Source organism: Falco naumanni, chromosome 4 (assembly GCF_017639655.2).
Source record: "Falco naumanni isolate bFalNau1 chromosome 4, bFalNau1.pat, whole genome shotgun sequence".
NCBI lineage: Eukaryota > Metazoa > Chordata > Aves > Falconiformes > Falconidae > Falco > Falco naumanni.
The window spans coordinates 75,033,733-75,051,335 of record NC_054057.1 but is presented as its reverse complement, the minus strand read 5'-3'; the positions used below and the strand labels follow the sequence as shown (position 1 = coordinate 75,051,335).

At 42.0% G+C, this 17,603-nt stretch overlaps 1 protein-coding gene across 6 annotated transcripts in view; it reads right to left on the bottom strand.

Moving 5' to 3' along the window:
- DNAAF8 (dynein axonemal assembly factor 8) overlaps positions 1-17,603 on the bottom strand; it is a 95,204-nt gene that overhangs the window by 27,437 nt on the left and 50,164 nt on the right. For all 6 annotated transcript variants that reach the window (XR_005827668.1, XR_005827667.1, XM_040592880.1 and 3 more), the window contains 8 exons: positions 15,612-15,924; positions 13,481-13,587; positions 10,165-10,319; positions 8,670-8,814; positions 5,761-5,892; positions 4,121-4,315; positions 2,509-2,835; positions 815-877 (listed from right to left, as the gene is read on the bottom strand). Coding sequence is in view for 4 of the 6 variants with exons in the window: in XM_040592880.1 (XP_040448814.1) it covers positions 815-877; positions 2,509-2,835; positions 4,121-4,315; positions 5,761-5,892; positions 8,670-8,814; positions 10,165-10,319; positions 13,481-13,587; positions 15,612-15,924 (1,437 nt within the window). In the remaining 2 variants the exon portion in view is untranslated. The remainder of the gene's footprint in view (positions 1-814; positions 878-2,508; positions 2,836-4,120; positions 4,316-5,760; positions 5,893-8,669; positions 8,815-10,164; positions 10,320-13,480; positions 13,588-15,611; positions 15,925-17,603) is intronic.

The window sequence follows — 17,603 nt, the reverse complement described above, 5'->3', positions numbered from 1 at the left end:
AGGTAGATAACACAAAACTAAAATCTGTTCATCAAAACAAAATTAACATTCTTTTGTATTTATTACTGCCCGGAACTCATGTATTTCTATTTCCCAGGGCAAAGTATCTGGGAAGTATCTAGCCAAAGTGTTCTTTTCTTTCAGTGAAACCTTTTTCTCTTTCCATGTCTGTCTGTTATTTCACTGGAATAGTAAGAGTACATACAGAAGGCGGAACCAGCTCCAAGGTCCTTGCCTCCTAACTTTTTAGCTCACATCCTCACAGTACCAATTGTTTCTTTTTAGTATTGGGGTTATTTGAAAGAGTTTCTAGAATCTGTGAATTCTGTGGTGACTTGGGTGGCACTGTAATGCAAGGCACAGAGCCCCTGTCTGAGATTGGGAAATGTGCGTTCTGCTCTGATTTCTGTCACTCTCTTGTTGACAATGGTGATCAACACATTTCACTTCCAATCACCCCTCTGTAAAAAAATAATGAAACTAATCTTTTTTGAGATCTACATCTGAAAAGGGCTATTAAAGAGCTGGCATTAATTACTCTTCTAGCCTATATTCCACACCAGCCCTAAATAGGTCATCCAGGCATGCACAGAACTGTGTAGAAGAAAGGTGATCCGGCAATGCCACCACCTTCCTCCAGTACCAAGTGGACCCATCTGGCCTTTTCTTTCTAATTGCCTGGGATTACAATGTCTAACAAAACTAATCTCATTTTAATGACTCTGGCAGAGGACACAGAGTTACAGTCTATTTTAAGAGAATAAATTATTTGTTTTTATCCAAGAGGCAACTGGTACATAACTTCTGGTCTTACCTTCAGTCCTGGACCTCTTGCCAGGTGGGGGCAGGTATTTCATAGCAGGGCGGTGTTCCGCATCTGTGAAAGGAAGGAGATGTATTGGATTCACAGGTGGGGGACCTTCACTGTTTGCTGGGTGACCAAGGTAATTTTATTTAGCAGGGGCAACAGCAGATGTTTGACCAGCTGTAAAATATTGAAGAGCTGTTCTCTGCACAAAGACTTCTCTCCCCTTACTTCCACAACAACAAAAACAGGAGGAAAAAAAATGTAATGACCTTATAAAAGGGATAGTGCAGGATGCTGAAGTCATGCTTCAGCTATGCTTCTTTGACCTTGACAATGGCTTTGGTGCAAAAGGCTGGAACTGTGATTACAACCTCCCTCAATAAACTGATCTCACAGTTCTGCTTTCCTCTTATCCTTCCTTTAACTGCCATGATAACTTTAACAAAGGGCTGCAATGCACGAATTCTTAAGAGTTTTATACACTAATTTGGGATGTCTGATGCCTTCTTTTTTGAAGGTCTCCTTCTTGCTCTCCATACTCACATAAAACATCCACATAATTCACTGCCAAATCTAACTTTCTGTGAGATTAAAATGAATATCTCTTTCCAGACAACATTACACTTTCTTCTTTCTATTCAGTAAAGTCAATTTGTTACACCGCACTATACAAGCACTGTGTTTGATGTAAGCTTCTAAGTTTGTGTTGACAACAAAGTATCTTTCTTCCCCATGAAAAGATAGGAGAAGAGCTATAAATTACAAAGCATGAATGCACTTATGGAACTGTGTCACTCCCTCTTCAGTTGATACCTGGTGTTATCAACAATCTTGATTTCTCTCTGTTTCTGAATAATCATAAATCGTCAGGTTCAGAACCGTTTATCTTTAACTGTGAGGAGTCAGGCATCCCCAAGAATAGAGGTGATACGCCAATATATTTCACATTAGAAGAGAATAGTGGGAGCTCATACTGTGCTGCTCCAAAGCAATTGATATCAATAACACCATAGTCTGCACAGTGACTTGGTTTAAAGAGGCATGACTATACATTTCTTATTACAGGAGGAAACTAGCAAGTTTACTATGCTAAAAAATCAATGCTAACATATGCCACTGTAGTCTGAGAAGCTTTAGACAACAAAGGTCTCCGTTCCTCATAAAATGTTCATTCTCTTTCAGGACAAAAAGAAATTCCCAAGAAATCTGCTTTCCTCAGCTCTTGCAGATTACCAATACCCCAGTACCTTCGTCTCCCCAAGTACAAGGTAAGGCGGGCAGCATCTAGCTTCAAGAAGTTAGGCACCACAATTAGGTGCCCACATTTAAGTGGGATAGATTTTGGCCTCCGGTTCTCAGTTTCTCCTACATAGAGGCAAAATGCATCGTATTACTCTCTAGTCCTGCCAATTGCTGTAATGCCTATTTAGTATTTATGGAGTACCTTGGTATCTTCAGAAAGGCCACTAGGCCATGTATAGCACATTAATTTAATAGGCCAACTTGTACATGACATCAACTGGCTCCTGCTGATTTCATATCCTTCATCGTTATTCAGCCAAGCCCAAATTTAACCCCAAATTATTAAGTTTTTATGTGCCTGAGAAAAACCCGTAACACTAGATTCCTTTGTCGAGGTTCAATAAATTCCAAAACACCTTTTATCTGAGGACATTATAAACAGCAAAAGCATGTCTTACCAGTTACAAAATCCGCTTCAGTGAAGAAGAGGATGGCTTGCCTGAATGTCACCTCTGGGGTCAAGGCCATTACTAGCTGTAGAAGACTGCCACTTTCACTTAGCTTCTCTCTGCATTGTGTTAATCTCTTCAACGTATCTGCAAGAACTTTGAAGGCATTGATCCGCCGTAATGCACACACAAGGACTGGGTTTGACATTAGTGTATCAAGGCTTCTTTGCCAGCAAATATCTCCAACCTCAAAAGGGGTTATTTCTTTGGCCTGACATCGAGTGAGATGGGGCAACCACTTGAGACCTATGAGCTCAAATCCTGATTCGGGTTCTTCTGCAAGTCAAGAGAAATCTGTTTAGCACCAGCTGGCAGCATGTGTTTCACGTAAGCTGTGTTCTTTTGGAGACAAGTGTTCTAAATTCACATTGATTTTTTTTACTAGACAATAAGTTCCAAAGCTGCTTTGACTTTGCCCCCTGTTGCATCCAAAATGGACTGTAATGCAGATATAGAAATATACTGAGAAAACCCACAATATACAAATGCTAGGAAATCACATTACAGTGAAAACAAAAAATGGGCTATCTGGGAAATCAACAGGGCACCACAGAGAATAAGTGCCATGACTTGATTAGAGAACACAGCTAATGGAGAAGAGCTGAAAGAGAAACACTGAGAATACACCGATAACAATGTGGTTTGACACAGTATAATCCATAATTATAGACCCTTTACCACCTCTCATAACATTCAATTTCAAGCTATATTCATTATAGTAATAAGGTACATTTAATGCTGAGTTGTCTCTAAAGTAGTTTAAATATTGTTGTGTTTGTAAAGGAGTCTTACTTCCAACATAGCAAGATATTTAGTAGCTCAATCCATGAGTGCATGTTGCTGGAAGTTTCTGTCAGATACAACCTCCTCATTGCTTATTATGACACAAAACTTACTCTGCAGTATTGTTTCAGGAGATTAGGGTACAACATAGTATAAAAGACATTGTGCCAGACTTCTGCCCTTTATTAGCATGCTTCCTGTACTATTACACTTTGATACAATCTGTATCATGAAATTATATAAAATCATCATCCTGCTTAGCACTTGACAGCACTCTTCATGCATTTGTAAGCGTTTAACATGGGGGATAAAACTGTTATTCCTCCTGTGTGCATGAAGAAACAAAGCGTGAAGCGGTGAAGTGTCTTGCTTCTGATCACAAAGGAAGTCAGTGGACAGAATAGTGTGTGACTTCTGAATTCCTGTTGCTGTGCCCCAATTACACAGCTGCTTTATTTCCCAGTACTTAGGGAGAAACACAATGGTCCGGATTACATAAAAGGCTTAGTAAGCCTAAGCACATCTTTGAACGAATTTGACACTCTCTGAAGAAAATTATGCCCATCTGAGCTGTTTGCAATACGAAAAGTGGCCTTGCCCATGACTAACTAGCCACGATAAACTCTTCAGTTCTTCAGGCAGGTTAACAAAGAAACCTGTCCTCCTTCCTGAGGCCCCTTTACCACGTTTTTTATAGTGTTCCTGCTGTCATAAAAATACCTAGACAGAATAAACTTTCCTGTCCAACTCTACAGCCCTCCCCACGAGCTTGGATCACCTGCACTCAGAGATTCATTATTGCACTCAGGAAGAAGGATCTGGTGAAGGAGATCTCCGGCACTCTTCATAGTGTCCATTCCAACCACCGTCAGCATGACAACTTGCTCCATTTCAGGATCAGAAGCATATGTTCGATCACAGAAAAGATACAGAGGAATGTTACGGGGGTCTGGCACTGCACTGAGGTTTCCTCCTGCCCAGGAAGATCATCAAAACAAAATCAAATCAAAACTAGTTACCCCACAAAAACAAGTCTTTTTTAGTGTGAAGGAGCTGATTAATTCTCAACCGAGGAGACAGAGGCCAGTGCCTCACTGTGATACTGCTCCTCACACTGCAGCTCAGCATGGCCAGAAAAAGAATCATGCATGAGGAGCAGTATCACAGCAAACCCTTACTAATTAGTCACACTCCTTAACTAGAATCACTTTTTGCCACATAAGGCAAATAATTTTGATCTCCTTATTCACACTGTTAAGAGTTGGTTGATCTATACAAAAATTATCGAAGGCACCAATTTCAGATTGATAACTAATGACTAATTTCACATCAAACTGATACTTCACTTTGCTTTCTAGATTACATGGCATACAATTGAGGGCTAAATTGGGGACTGTTACAATACCATGCATGTACCCACAGTCCTATTGGGAACAGTACAACCTGCAGAATCCCCGGCCCATCAGAAACCTGTGTTCAATTCCATATTGTTTCACTACAGGATTATTTAAGCAATTGCATAGATTAAAATCTATTTACTTAGTTATTCCCATACATCTTAACATTTCTTAATGCTAGAAAATGGTGAATGACACACATTTGATTGTTATTTTTCCTTGTGATTTAGTGTGAATTTGGTTTTGAAGAGCAATATACTTCAATTGAAAATCCTGACATGCAAAATTTAGAATACTTTAATTAGTTAAATAAAGCTATATTAACCTGAATACATAAGAAAATACTACCTGTAGTTAAACAAACATATGATTGCCATGATCTCCAAGTGTACAGAACTAGCAGGTTTAAGACTCTCCTACCCATTAGAGTCACAGATGCATAACAGCAAACACATTTACTTGCTTTTTCAAGTCCTACCAATTTCCCAACATTGAATGAATGAACTACTGAAGTGATTTGACTTTATAAACTGAAACTAAGAAACATCAGAGTAAAGTGAGATAAGTCCTTTCCCTGCACCTACAGAAGAACTACAGCTGCCAACATTTATCACTTCAGCAAATTCTAGTTTTATGTGCTTAACTGCTAACTTATCTCATTTTAGCATTTTGACTTCTCTTGAAACTGCGGCAACAAATATGTATTGATTTGGTATTAATCTTTTAACAATGGTAGGTTTAAGACTTAATTGATTGCTACCATGTCACATTTAAATCAATTATTTTTCCACATATCTTTAAATTCACTTTAAAAAAGTATTTCCGTTTCATTTTCCTATTGATTCTTCCATTCATTACCCAGCAACAGAAGACATCCAATGAGAGCTGACAGGCAGAAGAACACTCAACGAGTTATTATAGACAAGCATATTCCTGATGTTCTTATTCAGGAAAATCCCCTCATAAGGTTGTCAGACCTTATAAAAGCCAGAACACTGCATTTCCCATAGCTTTGACCTACCCAGTGTCTGCAGCAAGGTCTCTGTGTAAGGAGCTGCATGAAAACACATGGAGGGGTCTGGCGCAGCAGCGGCAGGCAGGCTGCTCTGCCTGTTGCCAAGGAGGCCTTGCTTTGCCAGTCCATTCATCAGTCCTGTGCACAGAATGAAAGAGAATGTGAGGAATACAGAGCTCTGTCATGCAGTCTGGCATGAAAACAGTCTTCTTATCAAATGCTTTGATTCACCTGACCACACAGACATTAATGTGGGTCTGTAATGCTGAGCATACCTACAAGATGTGAAATGCAACTTAATCATGTTCTCTCCCCCAGATCACATTCACTTACAGTGGGGCAAGTAGCTGTTGAAAATTGCTGCTTGGCCACAGGTTTTTCTGGAGACCCCACTGCTTTGTGACCAGCACCCCAGTTGTTTCTATTACTTTCTAACTCCTGCTGCAAACTGAAACGTGGAACAAATGCATAAAGAATGCCACACAGCTCTTAAATTATAAGTGCCTTAAATATGTTGGTGTCCACAAGGAAGAGAAGTCACAAATCTTAAGCCCAGTGCTCAAGTGCAGGCCCCCAAGGTGTCTTGTGCCTCAAGGTGCAAGGCCAGTGTCCTGCATCCTACGCAGTACCACACGGCCACAGAGGCATTGCTAGGATTACAGACTTGAACAGAAACATGGTGTTCTGCTCAGGTACCTCCCAGTCTGGAAAATATCCAACTCCATGCCACTTCTACGGACACTAAGTGCTTGGAACTAGCAATCTCTCAGTTCCCATTCTTCATCCAAAAGACTGGGCTGTGCGCAGGCAGTATATTAAGGTACTGGCATACAGTACACTTCCACCACAATTAGTTCAGCCTTCTGTAATTATATTTCAGATCAGTTTCAAAGGCTTATTTTTTAAATTACTTTGTATATATTTGATTGCTTTCCACCATACAAGCCTGTCAAAGATTTACTACAGTGTAGCACAGGAAATGGATTACTAGGGCTAGAGGCTGCTGGCAAACCTCAGATGTCAAACGTAGCACTGACAAGAAATTTGAGCTTGTACCACCGACAACCACCTATCTGCTTTTCAAAATTCAGGTGAAATGAGTAACTAAAAAATGTGCCACATCAGCATCACCTGCTATTTATTCAAATTCAGTGCATGGCAAAAAGTAAAGCTTAGACAAAGGTTTATAGTGTTTGATCTTCAAGACAGAGATCTATTACCCAAAGACATCTATCTGCTCTGTTTCAGGAATGACTGTTGAATTTTTCATTGCTTTTTGGGGGTATTGATTACAGATGCAAAACTTCTTAGTGTGGTATTTACTCTACTCAAATCCTAGTACTATTCTACACTTTACAAAGGCCAAACCAAAGCTTATGCGGCAAGAATGTCAGCTTCCGCTCTCCAGGGCTCTGGATTATGGAATAAGATATCTCTCTGGATCAGTTTTGAAGCAGCCACAGAACACATGGAAAGAGGCATTTGCAAAATCTATCTACAAACTAAGGGAAAAAAACCCAACAAGTTCTCTACAGCAAAGGAAAATATTTTATCTTTCTGGAATATCCTCTGTTCCAGTGACCCCCTATATATTTCTAGTGGAAATTTCCCCATGCAAAACATGAACACTGTAAGCATGGTCTGTGGCACTCTGTGAGAAAAGTAGCAGAAACTGTACTTCCATAATGAGCAACTTTCCTTGGGTCTACAGGCAGCAGGTGACACAGTACCGTAATTAGTCTGCCATGATTAACTCACTGTGTCTGTACGTGTTTTCAGAATATTCTGTGATAGTCTCAGGAGAAAAAGCAGAGGACTTTCTGAATTGCTATTTTTTCCTCCAGAACCTCTAAATGTTCTTTTCTACTGTGGATAGATTAAAGGAAGCAATTGGGCAGTGGATGAATGTCTCCATCATGAGCGATTTGTAATGGTATTAATGCAGGGGCCAGCAACAGTGATCCTCTTCTCTCAGCAGTGGCATCTGAAAGGGGAGGTTGCAGGAAAACAGATGCAGGAATAGACTCTCCTGCTGCAGGCAACATGCCCACTGCCAGAGCAGGAAGAAGCAGGCAGGGCATGTTCTTTGTTCCCTGCTGATAACTGCTGTTGCCTGTGATCTTTCCCACTTGAGACCAATGTCAGCTCACCCTTAAGAAAACCAAGTACAGTTTTTCCTGAACCAGAGCCTCAGGACAGAGTCTGACTCAAGTAAGAAGATTTGGGGTAGCAACTTGCCTGGTTTTTGGAAGTCACAAGAATGCAGAAGTCAGGTCTGAGGTTGATAGGGTCAGATGCTATCCTCAGGCTCAGTGGCACATACATATTTTTGCTACCCTACCACTCTGTGCAATAAGAACACCTAAGAGGAGGTTATTGAGATGACAAAGCCAGGCCCATGATGGATGTGTACAGTGGGAAGCCAAGAGACAAGGCTCACAAATTCAAGCAGAGGAGGTTCCAACTTCACATAAAGGAAAAACAGTTCCCCAAAAGGATGGCCAGGCATTGGAACAAAGGCCTAGAGAAGCAGGGGAATCTCTGTCCTTGCAGATTTTCAATACCTGACTGAAAAAAGCCCTGAGCATCTTAGTCCGAGTTCACTGCTGATGCTGTATCAAGCAGGTCGTTGGATAAGAGACCTTCTGAGGTCCCTTCCAACATGAATTACTTTAAGTTCAAGAGGACTCCAGTGCTAAAGATCAAACAACTGACAAAGATCGTTCTGCTCTGTTGGATACAGAGTGATTGATTTACACACTGGTCTGGAGACAGACACAGCAGAACTATCAGGCCCTGATGATCTCAATAAATACTCCCTGCAACATAAAAGTTGTGGCTGGACTATTAATGTTTGGCTCACATGCAGATTAAATACAAACCTTTTCCAAGGCTGTTGAGCACTGAAACATTACCTTTTACCAATGCAGGAATGTGATGACTAGCATTCTCCTTTCTCAACAACAACATGAGACAGTGCATGCGTGGTTCAGCAGAGAGCTCTCCTCTTGCAGAAACATCAGATGAACTTGAAATCTTGCTAGGGCAAAACACAGCAATCTGAAATAATGAGGGCCAGATTAGACTACTAAATCCAGATGTAATCACTATAGGGCTCAAGCAAATAGTTAAGTTACAATGGCATAACAAGATATAGCTCACCAGCTGAGCCATAGTAACTTCCACTAACTGGGTGTTCATGCGTCATCTATTCATGAGACAAAGAAACTTAATTTAAACCCCAGGGAAGAGGTTTAACATAAAAACATTCTGCCCTGTAACTGGGCTGTACTAAAACCACAACAGTTATAACTCAGCTGGTATGTGATCCTAAGTCACTCATGCAAAAATGACCTTGAGTCCCAAACGAAGGGATGATTTTTCAGAAACATTTAGCTACAAACAGAACATTTGAAGCAATAGTTACTGCTGTTAGCTTCTTAAATGGTCGTTTCGAAGCATGCTCCAAATATTTGGCCATTTGGGCTGTAGTAATACGCAAATAAGTTACATTTATTCTACAAAATATTATGAGTGGGGAAAGTGTTATTCCTCAGGCTTGATCACAGAAAAAGCACTTTGTACACAGTTCAATTTGCAAAATCACACATTTCCTGACTGATACAGCAAACAATCCTAAATATGATAATTTAAAATAAGGGGTCCCCTCCTTTGTAACAGGAAGCATCATGTGATTCCTGGGTGATTTATCATGTAAAGTAGTGCAGAACTGGACTTCTTGCATATATTAAGTCTGACTGAAATCTTGCATTTATGATTATTCCTGTTTCCTTAGGCTGACTTGTCAAAGTGCCAACTGCACTCTAACTCAAATCTATCATCACATTAGACAGAGCTTCAGAGAAAAAGAAAAAACAGGTTATTTTTGACAATAGGAAAGCTCTTTTTGCAACCCATCTGGAATGTATTAAACTAGGGGACTTCATGCTGAAAGGCCATAAGCAGTCCCAGAGGGACTACAAAGTACAAAATCAAACATCAGCCTGTTAGATCAAAACTATTCTCCTGAATACATGTTTGCAGACCAGAAATTGTTATTTTAGTTTATGGGGCTACTGCCTGCTCTTGCTTATTTTGAGATCAATGGTAAAAATCGTGTTTGTCTTAGGAGGCAGCCTGATTACGAATTCACACTTCTGTTCTCAGTGAGAGGCTGAGGCCTGGTGGGATTTTCCTCCTAAAGAAAAAAACCAGCACTGAAAGCAACCAGAGTACCACTCACAGGAATACAGAGAACACGAATGCTGGCTAGCTAGCAAAAAGAGAATGTCCTTGAGAACACTTACTAGAGGAATGTCAGCTCACACACCCAGAAGCTCACACCATAATTATTTTCAGAACAACTGGTAACCCAAGGTGTACAACTGAGCTGCACATTCTATCCAGTACCTGACTTGATGTCATGCTCAGCCCAACAGCTTGCTTGGGTGAAAGCTCCAGCTGTTTGATTCCTTGCAGAACAAACCCCCGATGGGTACAGACTGAAATCACGATACCATATGCATGAGGAGATACCATGGGTGACACCACCAAAATGATGTCCCCTAGATCAAAAAGAGAGTAAGAAAAGCAGCAATTATTTCCACAGAAGCTGTGGTATCAACACAAGGCAACTCTCACAGCGGCTAGTTCCAACTTGAAGTGCAAACCCAAATGGTGACACTGTATTTTATGGTTTATTTCCTCTATACAGCTCATAATGACTGCTATCGAAGGCCGACCTAGAATGGAAAAGCTTATGGCATGACCAGCAATATCTTTATGAATCATCTACCCCAGATAGTCTGTCTCATGAAGTCTATCTAGCTATTTATGAGCTGCTCATCTGTCTTTGAGGTATCTGCATGCTTGCTAGCTGTGTGCCAGGCCCCGCCAGGCTGCATTTGAGCTGTTACCCTTACAGCTGGTGATCCGACAGCAGTCAGTACCCTCAAGGGCTACGGACCTGCTAAGCCTGGCCACGCTGAGGTCAACAAGACCCACTGGCAATTTGTCCGCTATAAAGTGCATGATGCAACCCCAGCCATTCCTCTCTCTTACTGGTGGTCCTAGCTGTAGCTAGCTTCTGCAATCTTGTTCAGCACTACCTTCTGCTTCCTCTTGTCTCTCCTTCAGTCCTGTCTTTAACTTTCATCCCAGATCTTGCCTTCTGGCACAGGCTCTTGAATCCTTGGACCAGCCTGTGATCATGATCTCACTGCACCCTTTGGTTTGGTACCACCTGTGGCTTCACACGTTCCTGTCCTTGGTCATCATGACAATGGTACTAGCCTTCTCTCTGCTGCCTGACTCCCATCCACTAGGTCTGGCTCCTTATGCTCTCCTTGTATCCCTGAGTCCAGTAGATAAGGTTGTAGAAGTGACTGGAACTTACATTGGGTTAGAACCTTGAGTTTTCATACTCCTGTTTTCTAAGCTGAATTCCAAGTTCACTGCCAACAGAGTAGCAACATATGCTATGAGCAAGCTCAGGAGAAAGAGCCTACAAGACCTCCTGAGCAGTGTCTAAGCCCCACCTTAGGAACTACAGGACAAGCTCAACACTTTTCCCTAAAATCTCTGATCTGTCTGAGGTCTTTGCTTTGTTCTAATCATACCTTGGACCTCTGCTTTTACCATCACCTTCATTGTTACGCTGTCCTAATCCTAGTATGGCTTTTTTCTGTACACCATGTACGTTCAGATCTCCACAACCTGTCAAAAGTGAGCTCTGAAGACAAACCCTCAGTATCACTTCTACCTGAGTTTCCTCTATACTGCCTCGTTAATTTCTCTTAGCTCCAATTGAATGATGTAATGAGGTTGGAGTATTTTAATCTCTGTGTCCCGATTACACTTGGTTTTGGGGATAGGACTACCAGCAGTGAATGTTTCTTCTGGTTCTAGATTTTATGATATGGATATTTGTCCCCCCAGGAATCTGACAAAGGTTCAGTCTGGTAGTTCAAAGCAACAGCAATAAAACAAAGCAAAAGCTTGTGTTTGTTCCTAAGGATGGGACAGGCAGGGTGTTTCTTCGCCTGAAATTTCTATTTGACTTTAAGGCTTTAATTCTGCAGGCTTTGAGCCAGACTCACACTACTGCCACTTTATACGTGAACTGTCAAACTTTAGGGTTGCAGGTGGTAAGATTTTGTTTCCTCTCTAGTTACTGACACTTAAATTTTTTTTTTTCAAATACAGGTGTCCTGAATCAACAAGAATACCTGCTAGGGCCAGTAAAACTTTGATTATTGAGAAGGGGCAGATATAACTGGTGGGAACTGCAGTATATTTGTTCTGCATGGTCTGCATGGGTATACCTTCCTGTCTGCAAGAGAAGCTGCTGGAGACCTGAGGGACAAAGTCAGTGAATGTTTCCTTTCCTTAAAACTCCATAGGTGGCTGCTCTCAGATCAGGTTTTCAGCTTCTTGTCTGAAAGTCATGATACAGTTATCTGAGGAGAAAAGCTTGAAAGTGACTTCCTGAGCCCAAATACAGATGGAACGTGGTGTGGTGTAACTCAGCAGCCCACATCAAATGTGAATCATTAATGGCCATAAAAGGAAGGGGAGGCAGAAAATGTGACTCATTCCACCAGCAGCAACCAGCTGCCATCAATACCAATCCCAAATAACAAAGAGCCAATGGCTGCCTGCCAAGCTACCAGAGTTAACTACCCATTTAAATGAAAGTGTATCTCAAAGGTGAGACTTTTTTTTTTTTTCCTTCTCCCTTGTCCATTTTCTGTCTGTCACTTTCCACTCCTTTCATCTCTTTGGTTTATGCTTTCATTCTTTTCTCATACATTCTTTCCTTTGGCAATGTAATTTTCTGTGCCTCCTTTTGTATATCAGTACAATACTCGTTTCCTTCTGATATCTCTCCCTCCCCCAACAGCTACTGAGCTTCCACTCCCCTCAGTTGTTTTTTCCTGTGAAACTATCTTCAGTTGTGGGAGTAGAAACCAGACAACAACACTCTGACAGCATTGTCTAAAAATCACTTGCACCTGAGATCTGCTATGACAACCCACTAGAGAGGGTTGTCAGTACACTGGCCTTCTACAGCAGACACCCCAATACCACACAGATCCTGAGCCAGTTAGAAGGCCCACACGCGTTGGCAGGTTTTCCTTAAACACAGTCAGCTTGCTGCTAGCCGGGCACCAATTCAGAAGGTGGAACACTACCCTCCTACAAAAGGAAAAGGGGGATTTGGGCAGAGCCAGGTGTTAGCCAGTTAATATTAGCCCCATTAAGTGCTTTCCTTTGTGATTGTGTGATCACTACTGCCCTGAATGAAGTCTTAACCATTTCATACCCACGATGATTATACTTGACTCTTCACCAGTAGAGGTAGATGATCTCTAACCAGATAAACATACAGTTCAAGGACACTGTTAAGTCTTCACATGATTGATGAACAGGCCCCTGTGTGTAGAGATTTCCTGTGGGGTGGGTTGTGTTATTTCTTTTGTTTACCCTGTGGTGAAACCTAAGCACTCTACAGAACTCTAGCAGCTACTCCCATGAGATAATACTCCCCTGTCACTTCATTTCAGGCAACAGTGTTTCACTATAAATTCATTCCTGTCTCTGGAACTGTCCAAGTCACAGCACTGAGGAACCCAGGGAGGCAGAATTTCCCCAAACAGGGGGCTACACTAAGGTAATACTGTCAGTGAAGGAGAGTGAACCTCAAGATTTATTCTCTAACACTGACCTTTGGTAGTTGAGACAAGCATTGCTGGAGGTTGACACAGCACCACGTCCTGGAGATCAACCTTTTCTTCATCTGCTTCTGCCCTGGCTGATGAAGGACCCTGAGAGCTAAAAAAACCCATAAATATTAAAAGCTGTTATACCGGGTTCTACTCAAACCTACTTTCTGCAACAAACCCAGAGTAACAGAAGTTTATCTGGTAAAACTACTTCACTGGAAAAGCCATTTCAATCCCTTGTCTATGACATGAGCTGCATCAACGTTTCTCTGACTGAACACCTTTTAATATTACTCCCTCTGAGGCTCTCTGTGTTCAATTAGAAGTAGGTAATGCAAAGTAGTCAGCTTGGCAAAGAGATCTGGGAATCAAGAAATATGTCAGGCTGCGTTACCAAAGCTTTTCCTACCCACAGAGTCATCATAGCTCCTATTCACTTTTGGTGCTTTATCCCGAGTTTAATCAATTTTAAAGGTTCATGTTGGGCAACAAGCACAATCAAGTCTGCCAGAGATGTTCATGCCAGTGAAACCTCTACAACATTCCTGCATACCCAAAAGGGCCAAATCATGCCATGGTAAATATAAGGTGTGGTTCTGAAAGCCAGAGACTGACAGCAATGCAAACTGCAGTCTGTGAAACAGTTTGGCTAGGTCTGTGAAATGCAGGCTGCTCAGACAAACCTGCCTGCCTCATTCATTGCCACCCCTGAATCGGCTGGAATACATCCTGCTTGTTCACTCCCAGAAGACCACAGCATTTGCAAGTATAATCTGAAAACTGCAATCTCAGTTGCAGTTTGTATTCTTGTCTCCCAACGGACCAAATTACCAGCATTGGGAGAAAAACAAGTGTATTATTTAGAAAGTAGCACTGCTCTGGACTAGCTAAGTTATATGCGAGGAGCAGAATTCATCATTTTTGTAACAGGAAAAAAGCATCTCTAAGGAAAATAAACAAGTAAAGAGAACAAAACTTTGCCAAATTGATTTTTTTCAAATCTTATAAGTAAAACCTAAGAGAGTCACTATTCATGGCCAAGCAGAACTGAACCTAGACACACAATCCCTCCATGAGCATCAGATTAATTCTACACAGCTGCACTTTGTCACTTTGCAGAAAGTGTGCAGGACTGCAGATGACCCCACCTCTAGCCTGCTGCCTCTGACACAGTATGCCACGCTGCACCCAGTATCCAGGATCAGAAGGGACCTTTGAAGACCTGTCCAGAACTTGCAGTTGCAGAGCCCTGTCTGAGCTTTCTGCAGGAGAGTTTCACCACAGCATCATTTATTCCGTTTAGCAATATTAAAAGAAGATGCCCAGGGCCTGCAAATCCCAGTGCAGAGGCTTGCATCCCATGTGATTACACAGGCCTGTGTGGCAAACGTGACAGCCAGGGAGAGGAGATCTGTAGTTCGATATTCTTAAAAGCCCAGTTCCCTCTGCAGCTGTACCCAGACCCATCTGAGAGCAAGATTCCAGATTCCTGAACCTCACTTGCTCCCAGCACTTTTTGGCACCCTACTGCTATGCCATCAGTTCCTAAATTGCATTTCTCATGCTGATTGCTAGAGTTAAAAATTTATAAGCCACCCTTCATTTTCACACACTTCTGTCATAATCCTCCAAAAAGCCTTTTCCACCTGAAGCCCCTTACCTCTAATCACTTGGTAAGGGACATACAACAAAGCTAGACCAGGCTTTCTAGTAAAAGGCCACTTTCTAGTAAAGCAGGCATGGCTGGAGGAGGTCGAAAACCAGTCGGATCAGCTGTATCTGGGATGGAGGGCCCATAAGCAGGTGCTGCAAGTGTATGAATTACCGGCCTAGCTAGCAGCAAACAAGTAAGGGGAAGCAACTGCAAGAGTCCCACACCTGACACCTTGATACATCTATTATGTGCTGCGGAGGAGACAGTCCTGGGAGAGAGGGACTTTTGCAGACTGTAGTAACTGGTCTGGAAATACAGAAGTAGACAGAGAGCTCCCACCCTGCGCTCTTGTTCACCGAGACCTTTAGCAGAAGACTGATATGTAAAGACAAAGCACGCTAGCTGCGTGCCTGCCTGGCATCCATGTCACACTTTGCCTGTGGGAACAACTACAGTTCAAAACCATCCAGGGCCATCACCTTTCTGTGTTGCACGGGGAAGCCAGATCCAGGAGAGCAGCCTGCAGTGCTGCATCAGCAGCCCTCCCTCCAAACCAGAGGCACAGCTCCCTGTGCACACGGCTGTCCAGGTGGGGCAGGTAGATGAGAGGCTCTGCTTGGCTCCTGCAGTAGATGGCATTGAGGGAACTGCTGTCCGTCACACTAGCCAGCTGCGGGTCAGGTGGCCCAATGAGATTCTGCAGTGTGCTACGTGCTTTAGGCCCTCTCACACCTAAAGCCAGCACCGGTGGCACCGTGCCAGTCTTTGAAGTATAGGAAGAAGGCAGCTTTTCTGTGAAAGACAAACATATGTGTGACTAAAACATGGAACAATCCGTCCCAAGGTCATTCATTCCACTCAAGTGCTCTTTTCAGATCTGTCATAGCCAGACTTCAACAAAGTGACCTACTAATTACCTGCCCTGTGGGCGATATGCTGGAAATCAGCTGCATGTTTTTACCTAAAAGTAAATCTGAGATCATTCAAGATCATCTGTTAAAGAAAGGGGGGTTGGCTGCCTCATATTTGCTGTGGAAAGGAGTGTGCGCAGGGTTAGTTACTACAGAGCAGCTGGTACACTACAAGTCAGCACTTCAACACCTCCTGCAGTATGTTGTTCATGTCCACGAGGAAGGCTGGGGGGATTGAAGGGGACACAGGACAAGAACATGGGCCTGAAGAGAGGGATGTTTTCTGTCAGTTTCATCAGATAGGAGAAAACTAGGAAGGAGACCACAAACTGGAAATCTGTGGATTTCTTTTCTATATTATTTCCTTATGCATCAAATACAGATTTTGTACTATTTTGTAAGATAACATATCTAGGCAAATATTGGATTAGCCATCTTCATTTCCCTACCAGGACTTGACCTGTGGCTTCCCTTATTTCCTGCAACGTACCTTCCCTGTTCCCATCAAACCTTCCTCCATGTCTACTGTCAGCATAGTTGGGGTCCAGTAAGTAACCCCAGAAAAAGAGCAAATTTGGCTCCTCTGCAGTTCTTACTGAAGAAGCTAGAAAAAGAAGCAAGGTGTGTAATTTTCTTCCCTGAGGTTTAAAAACATATTCAATCGTATCATTTGTTGCATAAGGACCAGAAGCCAGAACATAAGTCTCTGGAGCAGGTAGATAATGGAGAAACTGGCTGTAAATATTTAAAATAATCATTTTAAAGTTTTCAAGCTAAGGGTAAAAATCTAATTTACAAACCCACATAGCGGTTCTCAGCTCAAATGAATTGTTTCTTCATACGAAATGTTCCCAAATAATGGTGCATGGTACAGAGCACTGAGGCAGATCTGCTGCTTGTCAACTCCTAATGACTGGTGATTTTATGGTTTTCTTATTCATTTCTGGAGTCCTTCTTCATTTCTCCAGCTATCAGTGTGAATGTATTGCACAGCACTGAGACAACTGCAATTGCAATCCCATTTCTAAGGCAGTCTGCTCCTGTTGTCAAATGTAAAAAGGGGGCAAGGAGAATGGAGAGTTTTTCTCCGCTTAAGCTGGTCTTCACTCACCTTCTGCCTGAGGAAAGGGAAACCCATTTCTTTCACTCTCAGCCTGCCTATACTTTTCCCAAGAGAAATGGATTGCCTGTATTTGGGATGATCTTTAAAGGTATTTTCCAACTAAAATGATTCTATACAAACCTTGCAGGAGAACTTCTTGGCTCAAAAGAAAGTACAAGCCATACTGTATTGCAGAGGCGATCTCTATACTTTGCAGCTAATTTAACGTTGGTTGCTCTAGAGTTTTATTGCATTAGGAACTACTAATATTCCACACATGCTTTAAGACAGGTTTTATTATTTCACAAATGGAGAAAGTATAAACACTTGAGTGGTATGTGCCAGTATTTGAAAACATTGGTGTCTAAGAGTAAAGACGCAGTGATTTGAGTTCAGAGACCCGTATCATTTCTGTTTACCTTATCTTGTTGGTCTCCCATCTCAGACCATCTTCTATT